The sequence below is a fragment of the Leiobunum rupestre genome, chromosome 1 (assembly GCF_980474605.1).
Source record: "Leiobunum rupestre chromosome 1, qqLeiRupe1.1.hap1, whole genome shotgun sequence".
In the NCBI taxonomy this organism is placed as follows: Eukaryota; Metazoa; Arthropoda; class Arachnida; order Opiliones; family Sclerosomatidae; genus Leiobunum; species Leiobunum rupestre.
In genome coordinates this window covers 66,192,723-66,213,750 of record NC_143384.1, presented here as the reverse complement: position 1 = coordinate 66,213,750, position 21,028 = coordinate 66,192,723, and the positions used below count along the sequence as shown (strand labels likewise).

The 21,028-nt window shown below is 35.7% G+C and overlaps 1 protein-coding gene and 1 long non-coding RNA gene across 3 annotated transcripts; both read left to right on the top strand.

Annotated features, from left to right (window-relative positions):
• The first annotated feature begins 1,572 nt into the window (after window positions 1–1,572).
• Window positions 1,573–6,233, top strand: LOC149966168 (2-oxoglutarate and iron-dependent oxygenase domain-containing protein 2-like). Of its 2 annotated transcripts, none has more exons than XM_090171000.1 (7): window positions 1,573–1,894; window positions 1,990–2,043; window positions 2,501–2,614; window positions 2,817–2,910; window positions 4,128–4,252; window positions 5,210–5,422; window positions 5,848–6,233. In XM_090171000.1, exons 1-7 carry the CDS (start codon window positions 1,853–1,855, stop codon window positions 6,193–6,195), a joined length of 990 nt encoding a protein of 329 aa, XP_090027126.1. In that variant the 5' UTR covers window positions 1,573–1,852; the 3' UTR covers window positions 6,196–6,233. The 2 variants fall into 2 exon arrangements, with proteins under 2 accessions (XP_090027126.1, XP_090027131.1); XM_090171005.1 differs by having other exon boundaries at window positions 1,581–1,894; window positions 5,210–5,395; window positions 5,848–6,228.
• Window positions 6,234–12,909: 6,676 nt separating this feature from the next.
• On the top strand, window positions 12,910–15,732 carry LOC149966167 (uncharacterized). The gene is made up of 2 exons (XR_016480252.1): window positions 12,910–13,115; window positions 15,454–15,732. It is a non-coding gene; the product is annotated as an uncharacterized LOC149966167 (long non-coding RNA).
• The last annotated feature ends 5,296 nt before the right edge of the window (window positions 15,733–21,028 follow it).

The window sequence follows — 21,028 nt, the reverse complement described above, 5'->3', positions numbered from 1 at the left end:
TATCGCGGGTGTCTGAAGCACAAGGATAATAATTAATGTGCCAAAAATATTTTTTTCTGTGAATTTCCTACTAGTCTAGATTGCATTTATTCCTTTAGTAAACGAGTGGTCTCGTACGTTCTCAGTTTTTATCTTGAAAGAAGACCTCGCGCGTATAAAGGATAAATATATTTTGTGAACTACATACAATTTGAATTATTTTATAAATAATATTTATTGAAAAGTCAAGAAAAAATTTTTATGCTTCAGCTGCAAACTTAAAATATTCCCACTTAAAATATTACGTAAAATTTTAATAAACGTTTGTCATCGAGCACTACACCCGAAAAAAAAACAATTAAGCAACACGCAAAATATTTCAGAAGATAGAATATCGATTAACACCCATGACCTCCTTCTCGCACTGAAAACTACCTTGGAAACGTTTCATAATCAAAACCACCATTTGTATAAAATTTGATAACTATGAAAGTTAGTAGTGAATATATATTTTTCTATTGATTCTTTAGCAAACTTAAAATTATTTATTTTTAGTTACGTCTAAAACTGGTTTTTCCTTGATCGCGTATCATACGTTAACAAAGTATTTTGCCTATTGCTAAACCGACTGTGATTGGAAAAGTTAAAGCAATGCCACTGTATTGAAGACTAATTTCGAAACATTCAAAAAACATGTCTGGCATTGGTTATGGTTTTAATTCTATCATTGATGAAATTGTACCATCTTAGTTTTCAGTACATAAAATAAAATAGGGAGTTGAGTAACATTTTAATTGTGAACTGACACAATTTTTTTATTTTTCTTACTACAGTTTAATTACTTATTAACTTAATTGTTTATTTTGTAAAGAAAAAGTCAGACAAAGCAATCAGTTGGTAAATTATTCACTTATGAGTAGTTGTTGTACGATTTAAAGAGGTTTTGATATTTAAACCCAAAATGTTTTATAGGTGTAAATGCTATTTAACAAATAATATATTTTTAAAACAGTTTAATCTTCACGTAAACTATATCAATGAAGGTACATTTTTAGATGAGTATAAAACAGTAAGTTAAAACATTTTTTCTATATCGTGGCTTTCTACGTGAAGATTTATGATATTGTGGTATGTTGTGGGACTAGTGATGAATTAATTTGAAAATGTTAGACGATATGGATTATAATAAGAATTTAGAATACAGAGTATACATTCGCCAAGTATGAGATTGAATTTTAATTTTCAATTGTTAAATTATTATACGGATAGCATTTTGTATCGAAAATGTTTTAAAAATTTTAGCTTTTAATTTTGGCAAGCTGTAATTGTCAATGAGAAAGCTTTATCGGTATTGTAATAGTGAGTGTTCGATGGTATAACACCAATCTTTCTCAAAAATACACGACTTAATTAAATGTAGAAGTACATTAAGCCCAAATGAAATGTCGTTAATTTCATTCGAACATTTCTCGCTCTAACGGCTCTTCGATGAAAACTTGCTCAATAACGATTTTTGTTGGGTTTTGATATCATTCCGCAAATAGCTCTTGAAATATATTTAAAAAAAAGTAACGCAAGAGAATTTCGATTTGTAGATTGATGATTTCACAATTGATGGTAGTATTGAGTGCTTTCAATTCGAAACTCACTACGTCACCAATGTAATTTGCATATTGATAAAAAACGGTAACTGTCATGGCGGCCGCTATTAACACTACATCTGTGACGTTAGAAGTTTTCAAAATCGTATCAGACGAAAGCCCTCAATTGTTAGTTACCAAATTCAGAGTGCCGTTTCAGGACCAGACTGGTTACTTCTAGACCAAACTGCTGATTGAACCTAGGACACAGGAGGCCATCGCCTTCTCGCCCTATGGTCCTGTATGGTCATGGGGCGTTCTTCACCATAAATGACGTAGATATTTGGGCATATAGTATTGTGCTTCTTTTAAATATTGTTTTTCGTTTTTTTTTTTATATTTTAAAGTTTGACTGCTTGTTTGCAAATAGATTTTGGTACGTTGTGGATGTGCTCCTGAAAATCATAAAGATGTATTGAAGCAGGTATACCTTAAATTATATTTTACATTCATTTATAAAGTTCTGATTCATAATCACGTTTTCTGAAAAATTATTTTTATACGTGTATATTATCGAAAACAGTTGTGTTTGAGACAAAATGATGATAGTAGACTGTTATTTTATGAAATTTTACCTATTTGAGGCTTAAGAATGTCATTCCGAACTTGGGAGTTCTGCGGTACACAGTTAGGGTAAGGGAAATACAGGTGTACAGGTTTAGGGGACTGTTTCTGTTCCTCTCGTTCACCCTTTGCACTTTTTCCTGCGCCGTTTATTTTATACTTAGACGCTTTTTATTCAAGTTTGATGCATCGCGTGTGTTTGCATATCAGTTAAAAAGCTTTGCCCAACTATGCGTTTAAATTGAAATCCACTTCACGTTGCAGTTTAACTCATGTCTCACCTAGGCAAAAAAATTTATTTTTAACTGGACTTCAAGGTTATTGAAGAAGTGAATTTCCGAAAAACCATTGCAGTTCAAAAAGCCGAGAGAGAAAAGCAAATTTCAACTTTGTACAGGCCATTTCATAAAGAATTATATCGTACATTTTCAGTAAGTTCAAGTTGCTTTTACTTAATTTTTAAAATCTTGAATCTTTTTATGACACTCATTTCGATATGAAGATGCATTTTTGAAGTTTATGAGTTTATAAAGTGTATAGCTTAAATGTGGTAAAAATCACACCCCTGAAGGTCGGCATGCTGACCATTTATAACATATTTCAAACATTTCTTATTTTATTTATTTAATCTAGGATAGTTGTTTGGATTCTAACTTTATACATATTGTGAACCAAGCAAAAAATACCAAATCTTTAACGGAAATTGATATCAACATAATTTCAAGAGGTTAGTATAACATTATGCATATCAAGACATTGCGACAATCAATCCATATATAGTCATGAGGGGTTTTCTAGTTTGTTAAAGAGAGTAGAACTCAAATTAAAAAAATGTCTGGCAACACCGAGGGGCTAGTCACTTCACGTAATCGGTGTACAAGCCCGTTCCTTTGACTGTACTAATGATGGTATGTGTCAGAATTTATGGCCCGGTGTACCGGTAAGATTAAAACCACGCCACCAGAGGTCTATCATCATAATGCAATACGTCAGCGTCCACAGCCCGGACAGGTGACAAAACAGCCAGGGAAGCAAGTGAACCTTACTGCTGACGGTCTCACCTTCGACTCAACCCAGCAGAAGGTGCAACAATGGGACGACCAACCCCTCACTTCGCACACAGCAGTGAAAATAAGAGCGGATGCTCTAGCAACTCCAGCCGACACTCTACCTACGTAGGTAGAGAGCCAGACCCTTCGGAAAGAGCTCCTGAAGGGGAACTACGGGCACACAGTGGTCCACATGACCCGGCAGAGCTTGAACCGGAGATCCCGGTGTGCTCCCAAAGGCCGGGAAAGAGTACCACTGCGCCTCATACGGAGATCCAAAGCAGTCTACCAAATCCTCCGAGGCTGCGAGTTTGCCAGGACCCTTCCGAGCCGTAACTCAGTTTCCAGCTTATACCTGACCGAAGTCGGAGGTGGAGCTAGCAAATGAACCACCGCCCTTATGGGTTACAAGAGCCGGACCCCGACTCCCCGGTTAAGCCACCAGTTATTGCACACTCTGAGCCATAAAGGGCCACTAATGACAGTATGCGTACTCTTTAAAGTCTGTACCTTTAACAGTGTTGAGTATTCGTAATCGGTGATAGTCTATCTGGCCGAGGTTAGCCCCTAGGCCAACACCCGTAGCGACTTGTTTTTAAACTAAGTAGTAGTATCACATGTAGCTTATGTTAACCCTACAGGCAGAATATTCGGATTCAATGATGCACCACAGATATGAAAGTTCATACTCCTTTTAATCACGACGCTACCAATAAACTTTTCTTATTTCCTAAACGTATTGTACATTTAATAATTATATTATGGCTATGGGCTGCACATTTTGTTGTATTGGGTTGTAATGCGAATCGCAATGTTGATATTAGATATCGTTACCTAATTTTCGAATCAACTAATCTAAGTAATATTTTAAAATTAATTTTTTTCTTCTGTCCAGAAAAACAGCTGTATAGCTTTCCTGTATTTACTTCAAGCTTTTGCCAAATGTTGCTAGAGGAGTTATTCCATTTTCAAAGCGCACCTTTCGAGAAGAGCAGACCGAACACGATGAACCAGTACGGCGTAAGCTAGTTTTCGTGTTTTCGCCTTTCTAGGTCCTGCTGTGTATTTCGCCAAGTAGTTCTGATTTGACAGAATTAAGAGTAATATAGCACCACATTGCAATCGTCTTACGGCTCTGTCTTATCTTCGGAAATTATTAAAAGGGTGGAAATGTAACATACGTTTCTAGTAAACCAATATTTCGGAAATTGGTAAAAGGTGTTTTCATCCGAGTGAGTTGGTTTCCTATTCCATAATACACATGGAGATTAACCTTAATAGTGAGGTTAGGGAACTGTATTCTCGTGTGACATGAAGAGCTTGCCACACCCTTCTACACAATATATCGCGGCCACGTGAATTTATTTCACTAAAAGTCGCTAGGTGGCTTGGGCCAAAGCTGGTGCCTTTGATACTAACCCTGCTGATTATTATAGTTACTATAAATATGAGTACAAAATATATTTTTCAATGCCTTTTCAATTAGTAGTCTGCTCCTCAATCTGGGAGTTTACACTCACAAGTTCTTTGGATTTAAGCATGTGGTGCTCATTAATTAGGCTTTGTTAATTATCATACTAGATTAATTCTGTACATATAAAATACTGCACTAGAGTTTAAAAGGTCGACCTCGCAGGAAGACTTGAATGAGAGTGACTATCTAGTTCCCTTGACTGGGGTAAGCTACGTTTTTGCCCACTTCACCGGCGATAGTCTTAGGACGTTTATAACAAAGCGTTTTCCTTTGAAATCGGTTGAGTCTGAAAGTGTATGGATGGAAATATTTGTGTTACCCTTGAATATTTGAATGTTATAGTTTTATATATGCGTCTGCGTTCAAAAGGAATTTCAGAAGATTTTCCTGCAAGTTTATGTTTGGATGAGGAGTTCTGTTAAACTTTTATAGTTATCCGGATTAAATACCTTGCAATGAAGATTTGATGGTAAACGTTTCAAATTATTTAATTATTTTTCAAGGTTTTACTCGAAGAAATAGGCCTCACTAATTTAATCGATGTTTTACGGGAGGAGTATTTGAACCCCGTCGCTAAAGTATTGTATCCGGATTGCGTTGGTAACGGACTCGATTCTCACAAAGCTTTCTCAGTCAAGTACAAAATTGGAGAAGACGAAGAACTCTCTTACCACTTTGATAACGCCGAAGTGAGTTCCACTTTTGTTCCGTTTACAGTACGTGTTAAGCATTTATAGGCCTATTTATACGAATCAACCATTTTAAAACATTATTGTCCAACACAATATTATCGATGTTGATCGAGTTTTGAAGAAGGCCTGATGTATGTGACCGAATAGTTAAATCTAAAAACATTCTTAACACTCTTTTAGTTACCAAAAATTAATTGACAATTTGTACACAAAATACCTGTATTATAATGTTTTTCACTGGTTAACGTGCGAAATCGGGACAACCTTTTTATGGAGCGTGTGAGTTTATATGCAACATGTTTTGCAAAGACCAGTTGAAAACTGGACCGCCCAACACTGTCTGCCAAATGTGTTGTCTCATATGATCATGCCTTAAATTTCAACTAAATATAGTTTTATTTTATTGTCTGAAGTAACTTATTGATAATTATACATTCGCTTTCTTTCAGGTAACAATTAATTTATGCCTTGGAACGGATTTTACTGGTGGTGATCTCTACTTTGGAAGTATGAAGAATGAGGAACAGTCTAAAGTCGGTGCGTCTTCATTCATTGGCGTCGAGCACAAAATGGGAACGGCGATAATACACAGAGGCCAACATCTTCACGGAGCCATGCCTATTGAGGAAGGTGAGAGGCAGAACCTCATCGTGTGGATGCGATCTTCATCGGTGCGGAACCAGCTGTGCCCGATGTGTGATCGACCACCTTCGTTAGAAAGTGCACTTGGCTATGGTGACGGGTTTACCTTGTATGCTACCAAAGATCATGTAGTCCGAAATAAAGTAATTTCATGAACTAGAAAGGAATATTGTTTTCGAGGCATATGTGAAGTATTGTGACAAAGAGAGTAGGTGAAATTTATATTTTGCTCCAAATTACTATAGCCACTAGTCTACAATTTTCGGAATAAACCAGAGAGTTTTTTCCGTTTCAATTGCGTAAGATCCAAATTGATATGTTTCACCCTGATACTCTGATACTCTACTAGGCGACACTAGAAGCCCCAGATATCTAGCCAAAAATAAAGAGAAAGAATGTTCAAAAAGATCGAGGAAAGATAGAAATGTTAAAACGTCAGTTTTAAAATAACCAATTACAATCAACTGTCATTATTATAAACCTTCACCTTTCATAATTTAGATCCTTAGGTGAAGGTTAAATTTTGGTTTTCACATTAAATTCTAAGAAATATGTTGAACCTCGATAGAAATCAATACACACAATTACCATGGACTAATTAACAACAGGGACGGTCCGCCACGGGAAAACAGTAAAAGAACAAGCATAGGCGCGCTCTAGCGGTACTCGCGGGCATAACAGGAGATGCTTTTATAGGCTGGTAATTCCAAATAAGCGGGGGGAGTAAAATAGGGAAAGAAGCTTCCTTGGAATGCTTGGAATTTAAAATTTGAACCACGAGATTACCATGCGGTGCTAATATATTAGTATTTAAATTAATCGTCGGAAAAATTTAGAATGTCGAGCTTTTGCGTTCATACTTATAGTAAAATATTCTGCTTCGGATGTGGAAAACGTATCATTTAACTATACCAATTATAATAAAATAATAGCAATAATTATACTTATTTAACGTTATAACATGGATGGTTATGAGACACGTTTGGGGCTTCCTTTGTAAACAACAAAATGAAAACCCAAATCGCAACTGCTAAAACCGAAATTTCAAAAACCGTTTCCAGTTTATGACGTTTGAATCACCAGCATAAAAAATATTTGCCTGGCAGCGCTGCTGAAAGCGTTAACACTTTTTTGGGTCTTTATAGGGAAATGTTATATATCTGGACCGTCTCGGTTGTTAATTAGTCCATGCAATTACTAACTGAACCTAAGAAAAATAATTATTGGGAATGAGTCCATGTGAGGGCACGGACCCGCCTGCTCTACTACCTATAGCTAATCCACTTAGACATAAATTCCTGCAGAACGATCTAAGTTTGTTTCTGCGTCTTCTGTTGAGTGGCTCTGCCTATTATTTTTATGCAGCTGATTCTTCTTTCTGATTGATTGAAAGCATTTGCACGTATTCGGAAGCTTTAATGAATTAGGTATTGATCAACTATTGAAACGCATTATATTTGTATTTACATGGTTGCGAACCATTCTGTTTCCTGTTGCTATTTAGTGACCATTCATTCACCCCTGCGCCAACTTTAACCACCATTTATCCACCCTTGAATCAACATTTAGCCACCATTTATTCACCCCTGCGCCAACATTTATCCACCCCTGCATCAACATTTAGCCACCATGTATTCACCCCTGCACCAACATTTTTCCACCATAGCTATAGCAGATCAACCTCATCTGACTAACTGTTTGTCTTCAGATACTTACGACCTGAATAACCCGATCTGATGGCCCTTGAAAGCACTAGTCCACTTGTAATTACCGTATGTTGATGGGACCTGGATGTTCACTTTTCTAGAGCTAGGACATTGGCGTGCGGGATTTTGGAAATTAAAATAATGATCGAAGGTTTAATTCCCAACAATTTTCAAATACAGCGAAACAAATTCGTTCGAAAACCAGTAGCGCCGCTTGAAATTTTATTTTGATGTCTCTAACCTAAAAGTAACCCCAACCGCCACGATTGAATTCGGCTACACCAACTATCCACACAGTAAACAACATTTCTTAACAGATTTTAAATAAAAGAATATTTTATAACCACCATTTATCCACCCTTGAATCAACATTTAGCCACCATTTATTCACCCCTGCGCCAACATTTATCCACCCCTGCATCAACATTTAGCCACCATGTATTCACCCCTGCACCAACATTTTTCCACCATAGCTATAGCAGATCAACCTCATCTGACTAACTGTTTGTCTTCAGATACTTACGACCTGAATAACCCGATCTGATGGCCCTTGAAAGCACTAGTCCACTTGTAATTACCGTATGTTGATGGGACCTGGATGTTCACTTTTCTAGAGCTAGGACATTGGCGTGCGGGATTTTGGAAATTAAAATAATGATTGAAGGTTTAATTCCCAACAATTTTCAAATACAGCCAAACAAATTCGTTCGAAAACCAGTAGCGCCGCTTGAAATTTTATTTTGATGTCTCTAACCTAAAAGTAACCCCAACCGCCACGATTGAATTCGGCTACACCAACTATCCACACAGTAAACAACATTTCTTAACAGATTTTAAATAAAAGAATATTTTATAACAAACTGACGGAAGCATACACATGTGCAGTATAGTTTCGTACCTTTTATAATCTGTATTGGTATAAATTTAGAGAAAACAATTTTACAAATTTGTTTTGAATAGCTTCTATGATATTTCATCAATTACGATTAAGATCGGAGCAGGTCTGAACCAGATATTTTATTTTTAAACTAAAAAATTGTTGAAGAATGAAGCTTTCTTGCGATTTTTAAGATTGCGTACAGTTTCCCATTGGTTTCTATTTAGAAATGATCAACCTGAAAAATAATCGAAGTATACCTAATTCCACTTGGATCATGAAAAATTACTAAGAATCATTAAGTTTACCTAGGGTTTTCGTTGTTAATTTTATTTATAGAAGGTCACCAGTGATCTTATATGGATAAGTGATTAATGGAATTTTGTTTCTTATACCACAGTCGTGAAGCTTCTGAAAATTTTGGATAATGGCAAGACAATCTTCAAAGTTATGTATGTCTTTGTAATAATAATAAATTATGACTTCAAAATTGAAGAATTTCAAAGAATTTAAATATATCTGTAATTCTTCTTTATAAGAAAAAGGGGGACAATGAATAACGGAAAATTTTTCTTAGTGCTCAATACACGTTTGGTGGCGGAGTGGTTAGCATTTATTTCGAGTTCGATCCCAGCTTATGGCACTGGGTGCAATGTCGAAACAACTTCTGCGTTGGGCTTGCAAGTTCTCTCCCCACTGGTTTAAGGGGGTTTCCCCCGAGCTCTTCGATTTCCCCTTCCATAAAAACTTGTAGAGGTTAACGGTATTAGTTAGTATAGGGAGCTTTGCATTGTAACCAAGCCACCTGAGTTAATGGCTTTAAAAGTCTCTAGAGGACTTAGGCCTAAGGGTGTGCCTCGGGTATTAGCGTAACTTAGCAGATGATTATTATTATCTTTTCAAGCGCACTATTTGTACTAATACTTCCAAAAAAGACTTAAAAGTATGTTTCGAATAAGAACTGGCTTCCTAACCTCCCTCGATGTTTTTAGATAGATTCCTGCGTAAAACTACTAAATCCTATCCTTAAAAAGAACTGGATAAAATAGAGACCCCAACTAACAAAATTCCCGATAGTTAAGATAGTAGTTTTATAGACTTTATCAAATATATATTTTATAAGAAGGCAAGTGGGCTTCAAAATGAACCGTAGCATCAGCATATTGACATTGTTAAGAATGTTATTAATAAAATATCATCTTTGCTCATTTGGAGTGTAGGGTTAAATACACCGTGATATCAATAATGTATCTATTTGTACTTAGAATACAGCCGAGAGAGACAAACTCATTCCCCTAATTACAAATAACTACTTTCTTGCAGTTACAATAGTTATATTAAGTAATGTTAAAATACGACAAGTACATTGTTTTTGATGATGTCGAAATACGGACAAAAATTGTTCCAATCAAATATACCTTATAGCAGCGGTTCCCAAAAGGTGTTCCGCGGAACCCTAGGGTTCCGTAAAAGGGTCACAGGGGTTCCGAGAATTCGCAGCGCGGCCATCTTTGTTTGTGTCAAGAGTTTAAGATGAGTAAAAAAAATGAGTTGGGGTTCCGCCAGAATTAGGTGGATAATTTAGGGTTCCATAGCAAAATAAAATTGGGAACCGCTGCCTTATGGCATATTAATTATTTATACAAATAAAATGATAAAGAACCTCAAATTTGTAATACCATGAAACCGCATCTTATAATTTTTTTGTTAAATTCTTTACTTTTTATTTCTATATTTTTTATTTAAACTTCTTCCTTGAAAATTAAGTATCTTGAGGCTGCTTTTAAAAATGACGAGCAACTGGTTTTAAAAAAAACTTTTCTGTATTCGCTGCAGCCGGGGTACTCAGATTTTCAATATAAGAGAGTGCATTTTGAAGGTCGAGATCGGCATTTTTATATATTTTTTATTATCAGGTTTTAATATGGTTTCGAGATAAACATTTTGAAGGACGAGACCACTATTTGAATGATCGTCATTACCTGTACTATGACATCTTTTATCTTCTCTTTAAAGTTAAAAACCAAACGTTTCTTAACTCACTTAAACATACAGGGTGTTTCAAAAGGTTATGAAAAAATGTTAAAGAGTTGTAGGGGGTGAGTTGAGAAGTATGCCGGTTTTTCCCCCCATTTTTATACGATGAGTAAAGAGCGCCAGAGAGCTTCCAAGTGTGGCCTACTAGCCCCTGGAAGTAGGTTGCAACAAGCGCATACTTCTCAACTCACCCCCTACAACTCCTTAATTTATTTATTTTCATAACCTTATATAACACCCTGTATTTATAAAACATTAAAACTGTTCTTAACAGCTCAGTTAAAAAAGAAAAATGAAGTTTATGATATATAAATACACGAATAACGTATTGTTAATATATTTGATTAATAATTAAATGGTAAGCGGTTATAAAACAAGTTGGCAAGCCAAAATATACCTCTCCTCGGAAGAATGGTCCCTAGTGGTATTAATTTCTCGATACGACCCCCAAAGATATCTCCGCAATTCAGAGTTATTTACGAAAAACGTATTCTCGGTTCAAACCCTGCCCGGTTTAAAATTTTAATTTTAATTTAAATAATTGAGACAAAACAATCGAGTTTCATATATTCAGAATATTATAAATTAAGTAGTTACAACAGCGAGTTAGACTTACTAAAACAATGCACAATTGAATTTAACCCTTTTTACAGTACATGTTTATCAGTTGAATATAATACTAAGCAAATTTTAATGAAAGAAATATCTACAGATGGTATTTGTATTTTTCTCGCTTACGAAATACTTGCCGCATCTTTAACGCTCATTTTATTTCAACGCTCGTAGACTTCCAGTTGACGTTGTGACACATACCGCATGAAAAAGACCAATGCCGTCCAATTTCGAATATCATATAATGACTCGCACACCCCGGAAATAATTGACTGCGTTAGAAATCGTAGATATCCAAATATCCACACCAAATATATTTACAAGAAGCAAAAACCTTACCATCAACAAAGCACAGAGAGCCACTTGACTAACCGCCAGCTCTTAAAGCAATTAACGTTAAATTATCTCCTTTGAATTAACACAACTATATATAGGTCGTTAATAATACCCGTAAATAAATAACAAAAAATTAACAAAGTGGACCACCCACAGGGTCTACCCTTTAACCCTCTTATCTCGGCTGACTGCGCTAAAACAAGATTTAACCTCTAAAAAAACCAGATTAGGCCTTCATAAATTCATTAATAAAAAAAGACTTTATTACCTATTATGCTTACGATGCGTGTCTTAATTTCAGTGAACCTAAGTAGCTATCGGTGGTTCTGTGGTAGAGCGCTCGACTGCCAAGCCGAATGGTCTGGGTTCGAAACCTGGGTGGTGCATTTGTTTTTAATCAAAAGAGAAACGCTAAATTAGAATTTCTTCGATGCAATAATTTCAATTTCAATTCTATTTCAATTAAACCAAAATTTCGTAATCTATTAAATACGCTTCCGATAAAGCTGAAGGTCTAATTTTCAATAAGGCGGAACAAGTGTCGGTGGTTCTGTGGTAGAACGTCCGCCTGTCAAGCAGGAGGTCTCGTGTTCAAATCCCGCCCTATGCGATCGCAAATTGATACTGAGACGAATACCGCGTACAACTGGTGGAAACCCTGCCATTGGACGTTGAGAGGTAGCATTACACTCAGCACTCGGTGCGTCCCAAAGTCTTTAAGAAGAAGTTGGAGAGAAAACGCCCATCTAAACACAACAGACTCAACATGCACAACCATCAGAACACAAACACAACAAATTCAACACTCACAACCTACTCATAAACATTACAAAAACGTAATACACCAAACCGTCACGACGGTGAGCGAGAAAACACCAACCAAACCGCAAATGAATCCGTTAACGCTCACCGTCAAACGGTGGTTTTGCCAACCCTTCGAGAAACTGCGAACGCAGAGATCTCGAGAAACTGCGTACGCAGTGATTACACTTTGCACCGAAAATGCGAACGCGTTCGCAGGCCTGACAGACAGACCCACAGACCCACAGACAGACACGGTGGTTGTATAACCCCTCCTAGGGGACTTTGTCCCCTCGGAGAGGTAAGAAGCTTATATTTTTCTAGCTGTATTTATCGAGTATGTATTCGCCTTTATTTAAGTTCAGATTTATTTGCTTTACAACTGCGCTTCGTGATAGATACACTTCTATATTGAAATTGTTTCGTGCTGATAAGATTGAGCAATAGTTCAAAACCGGTCTGCTACTAATCTCAAAGTAAGATTTGACGGGTGTCTGCCCCTTCAATTGCTTTTCACAATTTCCCGCCGATACTTATAAGAGCCAGCTTGTATTAAGCAAACTTTAGAATAAAATTTTATTCTGAACCAAGAACATCGCAATCCGGTCTAGCCCGACGAAAACGATGAAGACGTGTTTTGTTCAGTTCTGTCTCTTGGCAGTTTTCTTAATTATTTTAGTTGAAAGTGTTCCTGTTGATAACGAAGGTAAGGTTAAGTTCAAATGTATTAATTTTTAATATAATGTGATAAGTGATATAAAATATTTCATTTAAATTTTTAAAACTAATTTAAACCTAGGATAATCATTTTTACCTCTCCGAGAGGACTATGTCCCCGAGGAGGGGGTTTTACATTCACCGTGTCTGTCTGTCTGTCTGGGCTGCTTACTCTTTTAGACAATTGCTTTAATTGTGGGATGATTACCAGTAATATTTAAATCGAAGAAATTATAAATTTTAGTTTAGTTTATTGTATGTGTTAGTGCAGGGGCGTAGGAACGTTCTAGAAGTTGGAGTGGGCAAAGAGAAACGAAAAGTGGTCATGGAGAATGGTTTTGAATTTTTAATGGGGTGTAGCTTTTCCGAATGCATGTGCGCTGTTTACTACTATGTAAATTGGCGGGAAAAGACTGAAATTTAAACACAGTTGAGGTTCTATAAGCTTTATATGCTTTGAAAATGATAATTTGAGTCTTTTGAAAATTTCAACTGACCAAAATGTTGGAGGGGGCAATAACATTAGTTGCTTCTCCCAACATAACTCTAGGGAGGGGCATTGCCCCCCCCCTGCCCCTCCCGGTTCTTACGCCCTTGTGGTAGTGGATTTTATATCCAAAACAAGGAAATTTAGCAGCGCAATAATTTCGGAAAGTTACGGAAATTTAAGACCAGGAAATATATTTAATCTCTGAAAAGTTTTGGCTGGCCGTGGCAAGACAGTTTCGTCCTACGTCACGTATGTTATGTCTAGGAAAATAGATTCTGAGACAAGTCCGATTACGGTGTTGTTTTGATGTAACATTATGCAAAAGGTAATAATTGAAGTACACTCGGCAGCGTATATTTGGTGGTGGATGGGAGAATCCTACGCTAACTAAAAAATATAAGGTGACGTTTTCCTGTATTTAAAGTCACTTCTAGTGCCCCACCCCCTTAAATTTTCATGGCTGGAATTAAACATAATCAGGTTTTTAAAATTGAAGCTTCTGTCAATAACTGGAGCACGCTCTTTTGATTTTAAACTATAAGGTGCATTAACTATGGTTGGTTTATATATATATTGCCTGGGATTTGTGTGCATAAGTTTCACCTGTCTATCTATTTGGTCCGAGTTTCGCGTCTTTTGGTTTGCTCGAAGACCTATCGGTACGAGCTATTAGTAAGTTTTTAAATTTCTTCTAATTTGTTTAGGGTTTAGCTTTTTTTATCCCTTTTTATAATGGACTAATCTACTTATTCGCTAATTTTATCATCCTTTACAATGCAGTCCATAGGTGGTTCCTTTTAACTTCACCTGCCGTATTTCAAATAACTCATAACGTTTTAGGCTTAAATGGAAAATGTTAAATAATTTGCTTAGAATTAACACATCTCCATTATTTAATTTTGGGAGTTTGGGGATCCCAGAAGTAACTCATTTATCGTTTTATTGGCTTTGACGATTTTCGCATATACTTAAATTTCGTCCAATTTGGATAAAAAAATTGACTTTGGTTAGTTAGGGCGTGACTCCTTTAACCTACGGTTACAAGAGGATAAACACTTTTATTTAAAAGGTGGCTTTTAGCCAATTCGCAATTCCAAATAAATTACAATCAGTAAGAATTGATTATTTACACACAAATATTTGATTTACCGCGTGGTTAATTATCCAAATTTATCCCACTGGCTGCCACCTAGGAGCAACAAACACAACACCCCACACAAGGAGAACGCAACCCGTCAAAAGTCGTGGATTTTCTTGTGTACGTTTTTCATTGGCTAGATGCTTTAGCGCCTGCTGCCGTCAGATGGGGAAAATTCGGAAATTGTCTGCCCCCCCACCGGTAAAACGTTCAGTGTAAAGGCTCGTGACGCTCGTCCAATGAAATTCGTACACAATCCTTCGTTAGCGTGTTTAAAGGCTAGCTGCGTTCTCCTTGTGGTTGTTTCTCCTAGCGGCCACGGATTCGGTTATTGCTGTCGTTATATTGAGTAACGCAATTAACTATTTTTGGCTGTGTAATAAGTAAACTAATTTATTTAATTTGATAAATTCATATATCTACTGATCCCGTTATGGTGCTACATAACTTCCGAAGAAGCTATGCTTTTGCAAGGCCAGTTAGTGACGTTTCGGACGAATGGCACGAATCCCAGAGCCCTCTCGATTTTCTAATGTCTTCTCTATTTCATATATCAAGTGGAAATAAATGTTTTGAACATTAATTTATCTTTTGTACAAATCCAAAATTATTGTAATGTTTTATTTTCCCACATCTTTAAGTTGAAGAAAAATGTATAATTAAAAATTAAAAAGGCTTGTTTTTTATTCGATTTTGCAGACTTAAGCGAACCATGTCCGAAACCTGGAGAAGTGAGATTAGCATGTGCACCAAATCCAAGATGCAGAACATGCGGTGAGAGAATTTGCACATTGGAATGTCGATTAAAGCAGTGCATTTGTGGAGAAGGCTTAAGTTACAATAAAGATGGGAATTGTGTTCCACAAGATCAGTGTTAATTATAAGAATTTGCTGCATAATATTAAATGAGTTTAAAAAATGTTTTTGCAGCATATTCGAAATAGTACTAAATTTACTTTTTGTACCAGTTAACCAATAAATTTTTCCTCATTTGGAGTGTGTAATTAAATTCTGTGTTTCAATTCGTTAAGGTAAATATGCAAATTTGTCGAAATAGAGAAAAACCATTGGGGCAATCAAATCTACAATACATAGTAACCACTTAGGAATTAATTCTATAAGCTCACTAGACTTTTTAGTTAAATTGAAGATTTAATTAAATCCAAATTTCAGCGTTGCTCTTAAAATTTTATTATTTGACATAATTATTTAAAGGAAAAGTTTGGTTCCAAGTTTTCTAGCGCTAAAACTATAATTTACACTCTTAAGAAGAAAATACAAATGATGAAATTTTTTTAACGAACCTTAATAATTAGTTACAAATTAAATTAAATTCATTTACGCTGACATTTGGGTGCCGCCATTACCGATTTCAAAAAAAAATTATCGATCAGGCACCGAAGACACCACGCGCGAAACTATAGAGCCTTATCGCTCTTGCTCTATCCGAATAGACATAAAAGCACGCTTACCGTTGTACAAGCTGTATTTTCAACGTGATTCTCTCTTTGTGGTCACATAACTCACAGACTCCTCAATCGTTGGTGAGAGTTTATTTTAGACTGACCAATAAAAATACTAGATTATAAATCGTCTGCTGTGTTTCTTTAGGTCTAACAGTCTCTCTCTAATTTTTTGCTATTATATTTCATAAATCTGAAATGATTCGTGTAAATCCCTAGACGAAGTTGAACCGGAATATACAGAAGATAACTCCGGGAAATAGAAAAACAACCAAGAAATGAGATAGTTGGTAATGCCCAAATTCAAATCAATTTAGAGGAAATCAAAAAACTGCACTTGTGGGAAATGTGTCCCAGAATGGGTTGACCTAACTGGTGATGATGAACAAATTCAAAACATGAAGAGATATTTAAGTTGGAAGGATGTAAGGAGAGGGTTCATCTGTTGCAAACAAATTGAGAAGGTTATTGAGTACTAAAATGAATCTGATGGAGATAAACTATCTCAGGGTGTAACTAATGACATTGATTATAAGTTTGTGCCAATGAAAGCGTGCTTTGAGAACCATTTATAGGAGCTATTTGCACGCTCGTCAAAGACAATTTTACAAACAGGTAGGTAATTTTATATTCAAATTTACATGTAACTTTAACGTATTATATTTTATATTTTAGAACATATCGTTATACAGCTTATTGAACGTATACGCATCTCATTTTTCAGAAGCTGGAGAGAGGTATTCGCAACGCTGAAATAGAAATATTATACAGAGGTATACTTATTAGTGATTGTGTTACATATGGTGGTTTGACATAAATTTACGGCTTTTCTGAAGCAATCAACCTATTTTAAGTACAGGGAATGGTGATAATGCAGGTCAATATCTTCATTAAGCCCTGACTATTAAGGAAGATGAGACTCAAAACCTTATGGTGCCTAATGTGTGATTCTGGACCATCATTGTAAAGTGTGCTTGACTTTTTAGTTCCACATCTAAAGACCTTTTGTGGCGACTTAAATTGAAGCTCGTTAAAATATTCTGGTAGCCTTGTTGATGAAAAGCTGTTTTCCATACAGTTTATGCTATCCTACTGTTAATTCTATAAGTTTAAAAAAATAGTTGTAGCGTGGGATATCACTTTTAGGGCTTTGTGATTTACCATTAATTTCCTTAGTATTTCAGATAACACAAATATTAAAGGTAAGCTTAATTAGTTTTTATGTTTTATGAGTTAAAAGCTTTGAAAAATCAAAATTAGGAAAAGAACACGGGCTAAAATGGCAAGGCTTAGAATTTACAATCGCTCACGTGGTCTCTATGTCTCTGCTACAATGTAATCAGCTGGGATTCCCCTCGGAAGAAATATTCTTTTGTCATCCTACTGAAAGATCCTACTAAAGGTGATATTGGGGGGTTACCCACAGTGAAGGTGACTTGGGGGGGGGGGTCGTAACGGGGAAAATAATAAAAATGGTAGCCCCCAGTCACAGTTATCTATCTATATATATATATATATATATATATATATATATATATATATGGAACTATTGGTTTTCTCAGATAGATGTGAAGTATTGTTATCGTCCCCATTTGCAACACTTTCTATATCTTTTTTTTCCTGTAAATTTTTTTAAAAATATACTTAATAGCGTTTTCTCTACCCGCCAAACCTAGTTTTGCTGGTTCAAAGTTGTTAGCGGCGATATTTCAGCCCCTTTCATCCAACCCCCCTTCAAAACATAATAAAAATACGCAGCCTCATAATTTTGGATCCGATTGACTTTGAAATTTCGTTTTATTTTTAATCGATATTACTGATATACCTCTACACTGTCTGCACGTTTCAGCTCTGACAGGTAAACAGGGGGGGGGGGGGGAGTCGTTCATAAGAGCTCTGGGCAGCTTCCTTTTCTCATTTGTGTGTGTGGTCAGAAGAAACAAATAAGTGTGATTAGAAGTAACAGTCGAGTTTGATAAGAAGTAACAGATAAGTGTGATCAAAAGTAACAAAAAAGTGTGGCCGCGGATATATATTGGTTGCTCTGTATAGATCAGACAAACTTAACACATCATGAGGATTGTGTGTATTCTGACCTTCATACGTTCTGTTTTAATCCATATCACTGCTAATTTTTCTAGTTCAGTAGAAAGTGGACGAAATCTTATTAACTCTTCCCCCATGAAATTTAGAGAACGGTGAACGACATTTTCACTTCTCAGTGTCAGAAAAACGAACGTATATATTTAGTCCCCTCTAACAATGATGGTTTATTCTAGTGTTGTAAGTCGGAAAATTTTCCGGAAAATGACCGAGGCCTTTTTTCCGGAAAATTTTCCGTATTTTTCCGAAAAAAAAAAAAAATTCATTCCATGATTAGTCTAATATATTGTTTGCAAATTTAAATAAAGCGGAATTTTCGCCTCATTTTTTCTAATCTAAAAAATTTTCTGGAAATTTTTCCTCATTTTATTTTTCCGGAAAATTAACAACACTAGTACTTTATTCCCTTCGTTTTGGCCGCCATGGTCAAGTTGTTTTTATTTATTTTCCCAACGTCGAGTAAGAAAGGTAGTGACAAGGGAAAAACGGTGGTGCATCTAGCCTCGTATGTATTTGGAAATGCTCGGTTTTTCGGAGAAGTTCCAGGCGAGCCTTGGATATAGTACCAGCTGTTGTACGGTATAGATACGCATTGTTGTTGACGGACCTGCCTCATGTTTCGAATGTAGTGGTTGAGCTGATAATTTTTGCCACGAGGATTTTCTTTGCTCATATTCTTTTGAGATCGCCAGTAGTCAGAAAGAATCGTGAATATTTTCTAGCTAATCAATTTTTAATTTTTAATTGAAACACATTTGTATTTCTATTTTGTGGTTCTTTTGATGTGTTTCACATTTGTATTTCTAGGTGCTTTTATTTCTTATTGCCTTGTTTTAAAATTCAAATTGGGCATGGTCTTATTTTTAAGGGTGATATGCAATTATATTTAATAATTAACCTTAAGGCGGACACTCGGGGGCAAATAAGAAGGACGAAGAAAAGTGTGAAAATGAGTGTTAATTTCGAAAATGTTTCTGCGTTAAGTTCGTTTTACTCTTTTGAAATTCCGCCAAGAAGGAACATTCCTCAAATTGGAAAACATACGAACATTTCTATGCGAATCTCATAAATGTACTTTTGTACATTGTATATGAAATCGTAGCAGTTTCGGTAGCGCTTTAAAGACCCTTGTAATTAAAATTGATTTCCAAACAGCGGGCGCAACAGTCCCCCATTAAAAAAAATTACGCACTCTTATAATTTTGGATCCGATTGACTTTTAAATTCCGTTTCATTTTTACCAGATGTTCAACTATTATTACGGCCTTGGCCGAATTGTTTATTTTACGATGCAATTTATACTCAATATTTTTTCTAGCACTGTGACTAAGAGCATGTGTCTACCCTAATAAGTGATAAAACCACTTTTTGTAAAAACACCTTTTCATGCTCCAGATAAATTTGATCCGTTTCAGTGCTTTGAATTACTTGATTGGTTGGTTCTTAACGACGATTTAACTAGGCGAAACAACAGACCACAGAGTTTCAGTTAAAGAGTGTTTCACAAGACAGTTTTACAATGGCCATTAGCAATCTCCTTAGAACTCACGAGGTATCGTTTGACTTTTTTTGTTGAAAAGGTTTTAAGGTTCTTAGAGACTTGTTACGTGGGCCGCTGTGTGCCCGTCATTCCCCTTTAGGAGCTCTTTCTGGAGGAAGGGTCTGGCTCTCTACCTACGTGGGTAGGGTGTCGGCTGGAGTTCCTATAGCATCCGCTCTTATTCCCAATCTTGTGTGTGAAGTGAGGAGTTGGTCGTCTCATTGTTGCACCTTCTGCTGGGTTGAGCGGCTTGCGTCGAAGGTGCGACCGTCAGCGGTAGGGTTCTCTCGCTACCTTGGCTGTTCTGGCACCTGTCCGGGCTGTGGACGCTGGCGTAGGGCATTGTGATGATAGACCTCCGGTGGTGTGCACTCTGTTTACGGTACACGGGGCTACAAATCTGATACACATACACATGTAGGTCGCGAAAAGAAGTCGACTGTCCCATAAGCTTCAACTAAGATTTTTGGGAGGCAGCCTCATTATATAATAATTAACAGAAATCTAAACAATTATAACTTTAATGGCGAGATAAATTATTATTTCGTACTAAGAGAAACAAACAATTCATATTTTGAATGCCAGAAACAATCATAAAGATTGTTCAATAACAGCTAACAAATAATGAATTGAATTGGTGATTCAAAAAGAGTTTCTTTCTACATAGACTGGACATAAATGGTTTTCACTCAAGTTGCAATTGGAGAGAAATAAATACTTAATAATTTGTTATTTGTCAGAAGCGATAGTAAATATTTTTCAATAGCAGATTAAAAATAACTATTTTTCAATAACAGATTAGAATTTAATATTTTCAATAACAGATTAAATTAATATTCTTCCATATCAGATTAAATTAATATTCTTCCATATCAGATTAAAAATTAATATTTTTCAATAACAGATTAAAAATTAATATTTTTCAATAGCAGATTAAAAATAAATATTTTTCAATAACAGATTAAATATATTTTTTTTATTTTACAGAAAATTTTATAAATATTTTTCAATAACAGATAAAATATTAATATTTTTTATTTTTCAGAAACATAAATAAATATTTTTCAATAACAGATAAAATATTAATATTTTTTATTGGCTAGAAACAAATAATTTTCTAATTGATCGACGAGTTTATTTTTAAATACATTATTCCTTGAGGAATTTA

What these genes read in the sequence shown, in the direction of transcription:
- LOC149966168 (XM_090171000.1), top strand. Translation starts at nt 1,853, where the DNA reads ATGGTCCTGTATGGTCATGGGGCGTTCTTCACCATAAATGAC. An exon ending in CGTTCTTCACCATAAATGAC is followed by an intron (nt 1,895 to 1,989) that starts GTAGATATTTGG and finishes GTTTGCAAATAG; the next exon opens with ATTTTGGTACGTTGTGGATG. An exon ending in AATTATATCGTACATTTTCA is followed by an intron (nt 2,615 to 2,816) that starts GTAAGTTCAAGT and finishes TATTTAATCTAG; the next exon opens with GATAGTTGTTTGGATTCTAA.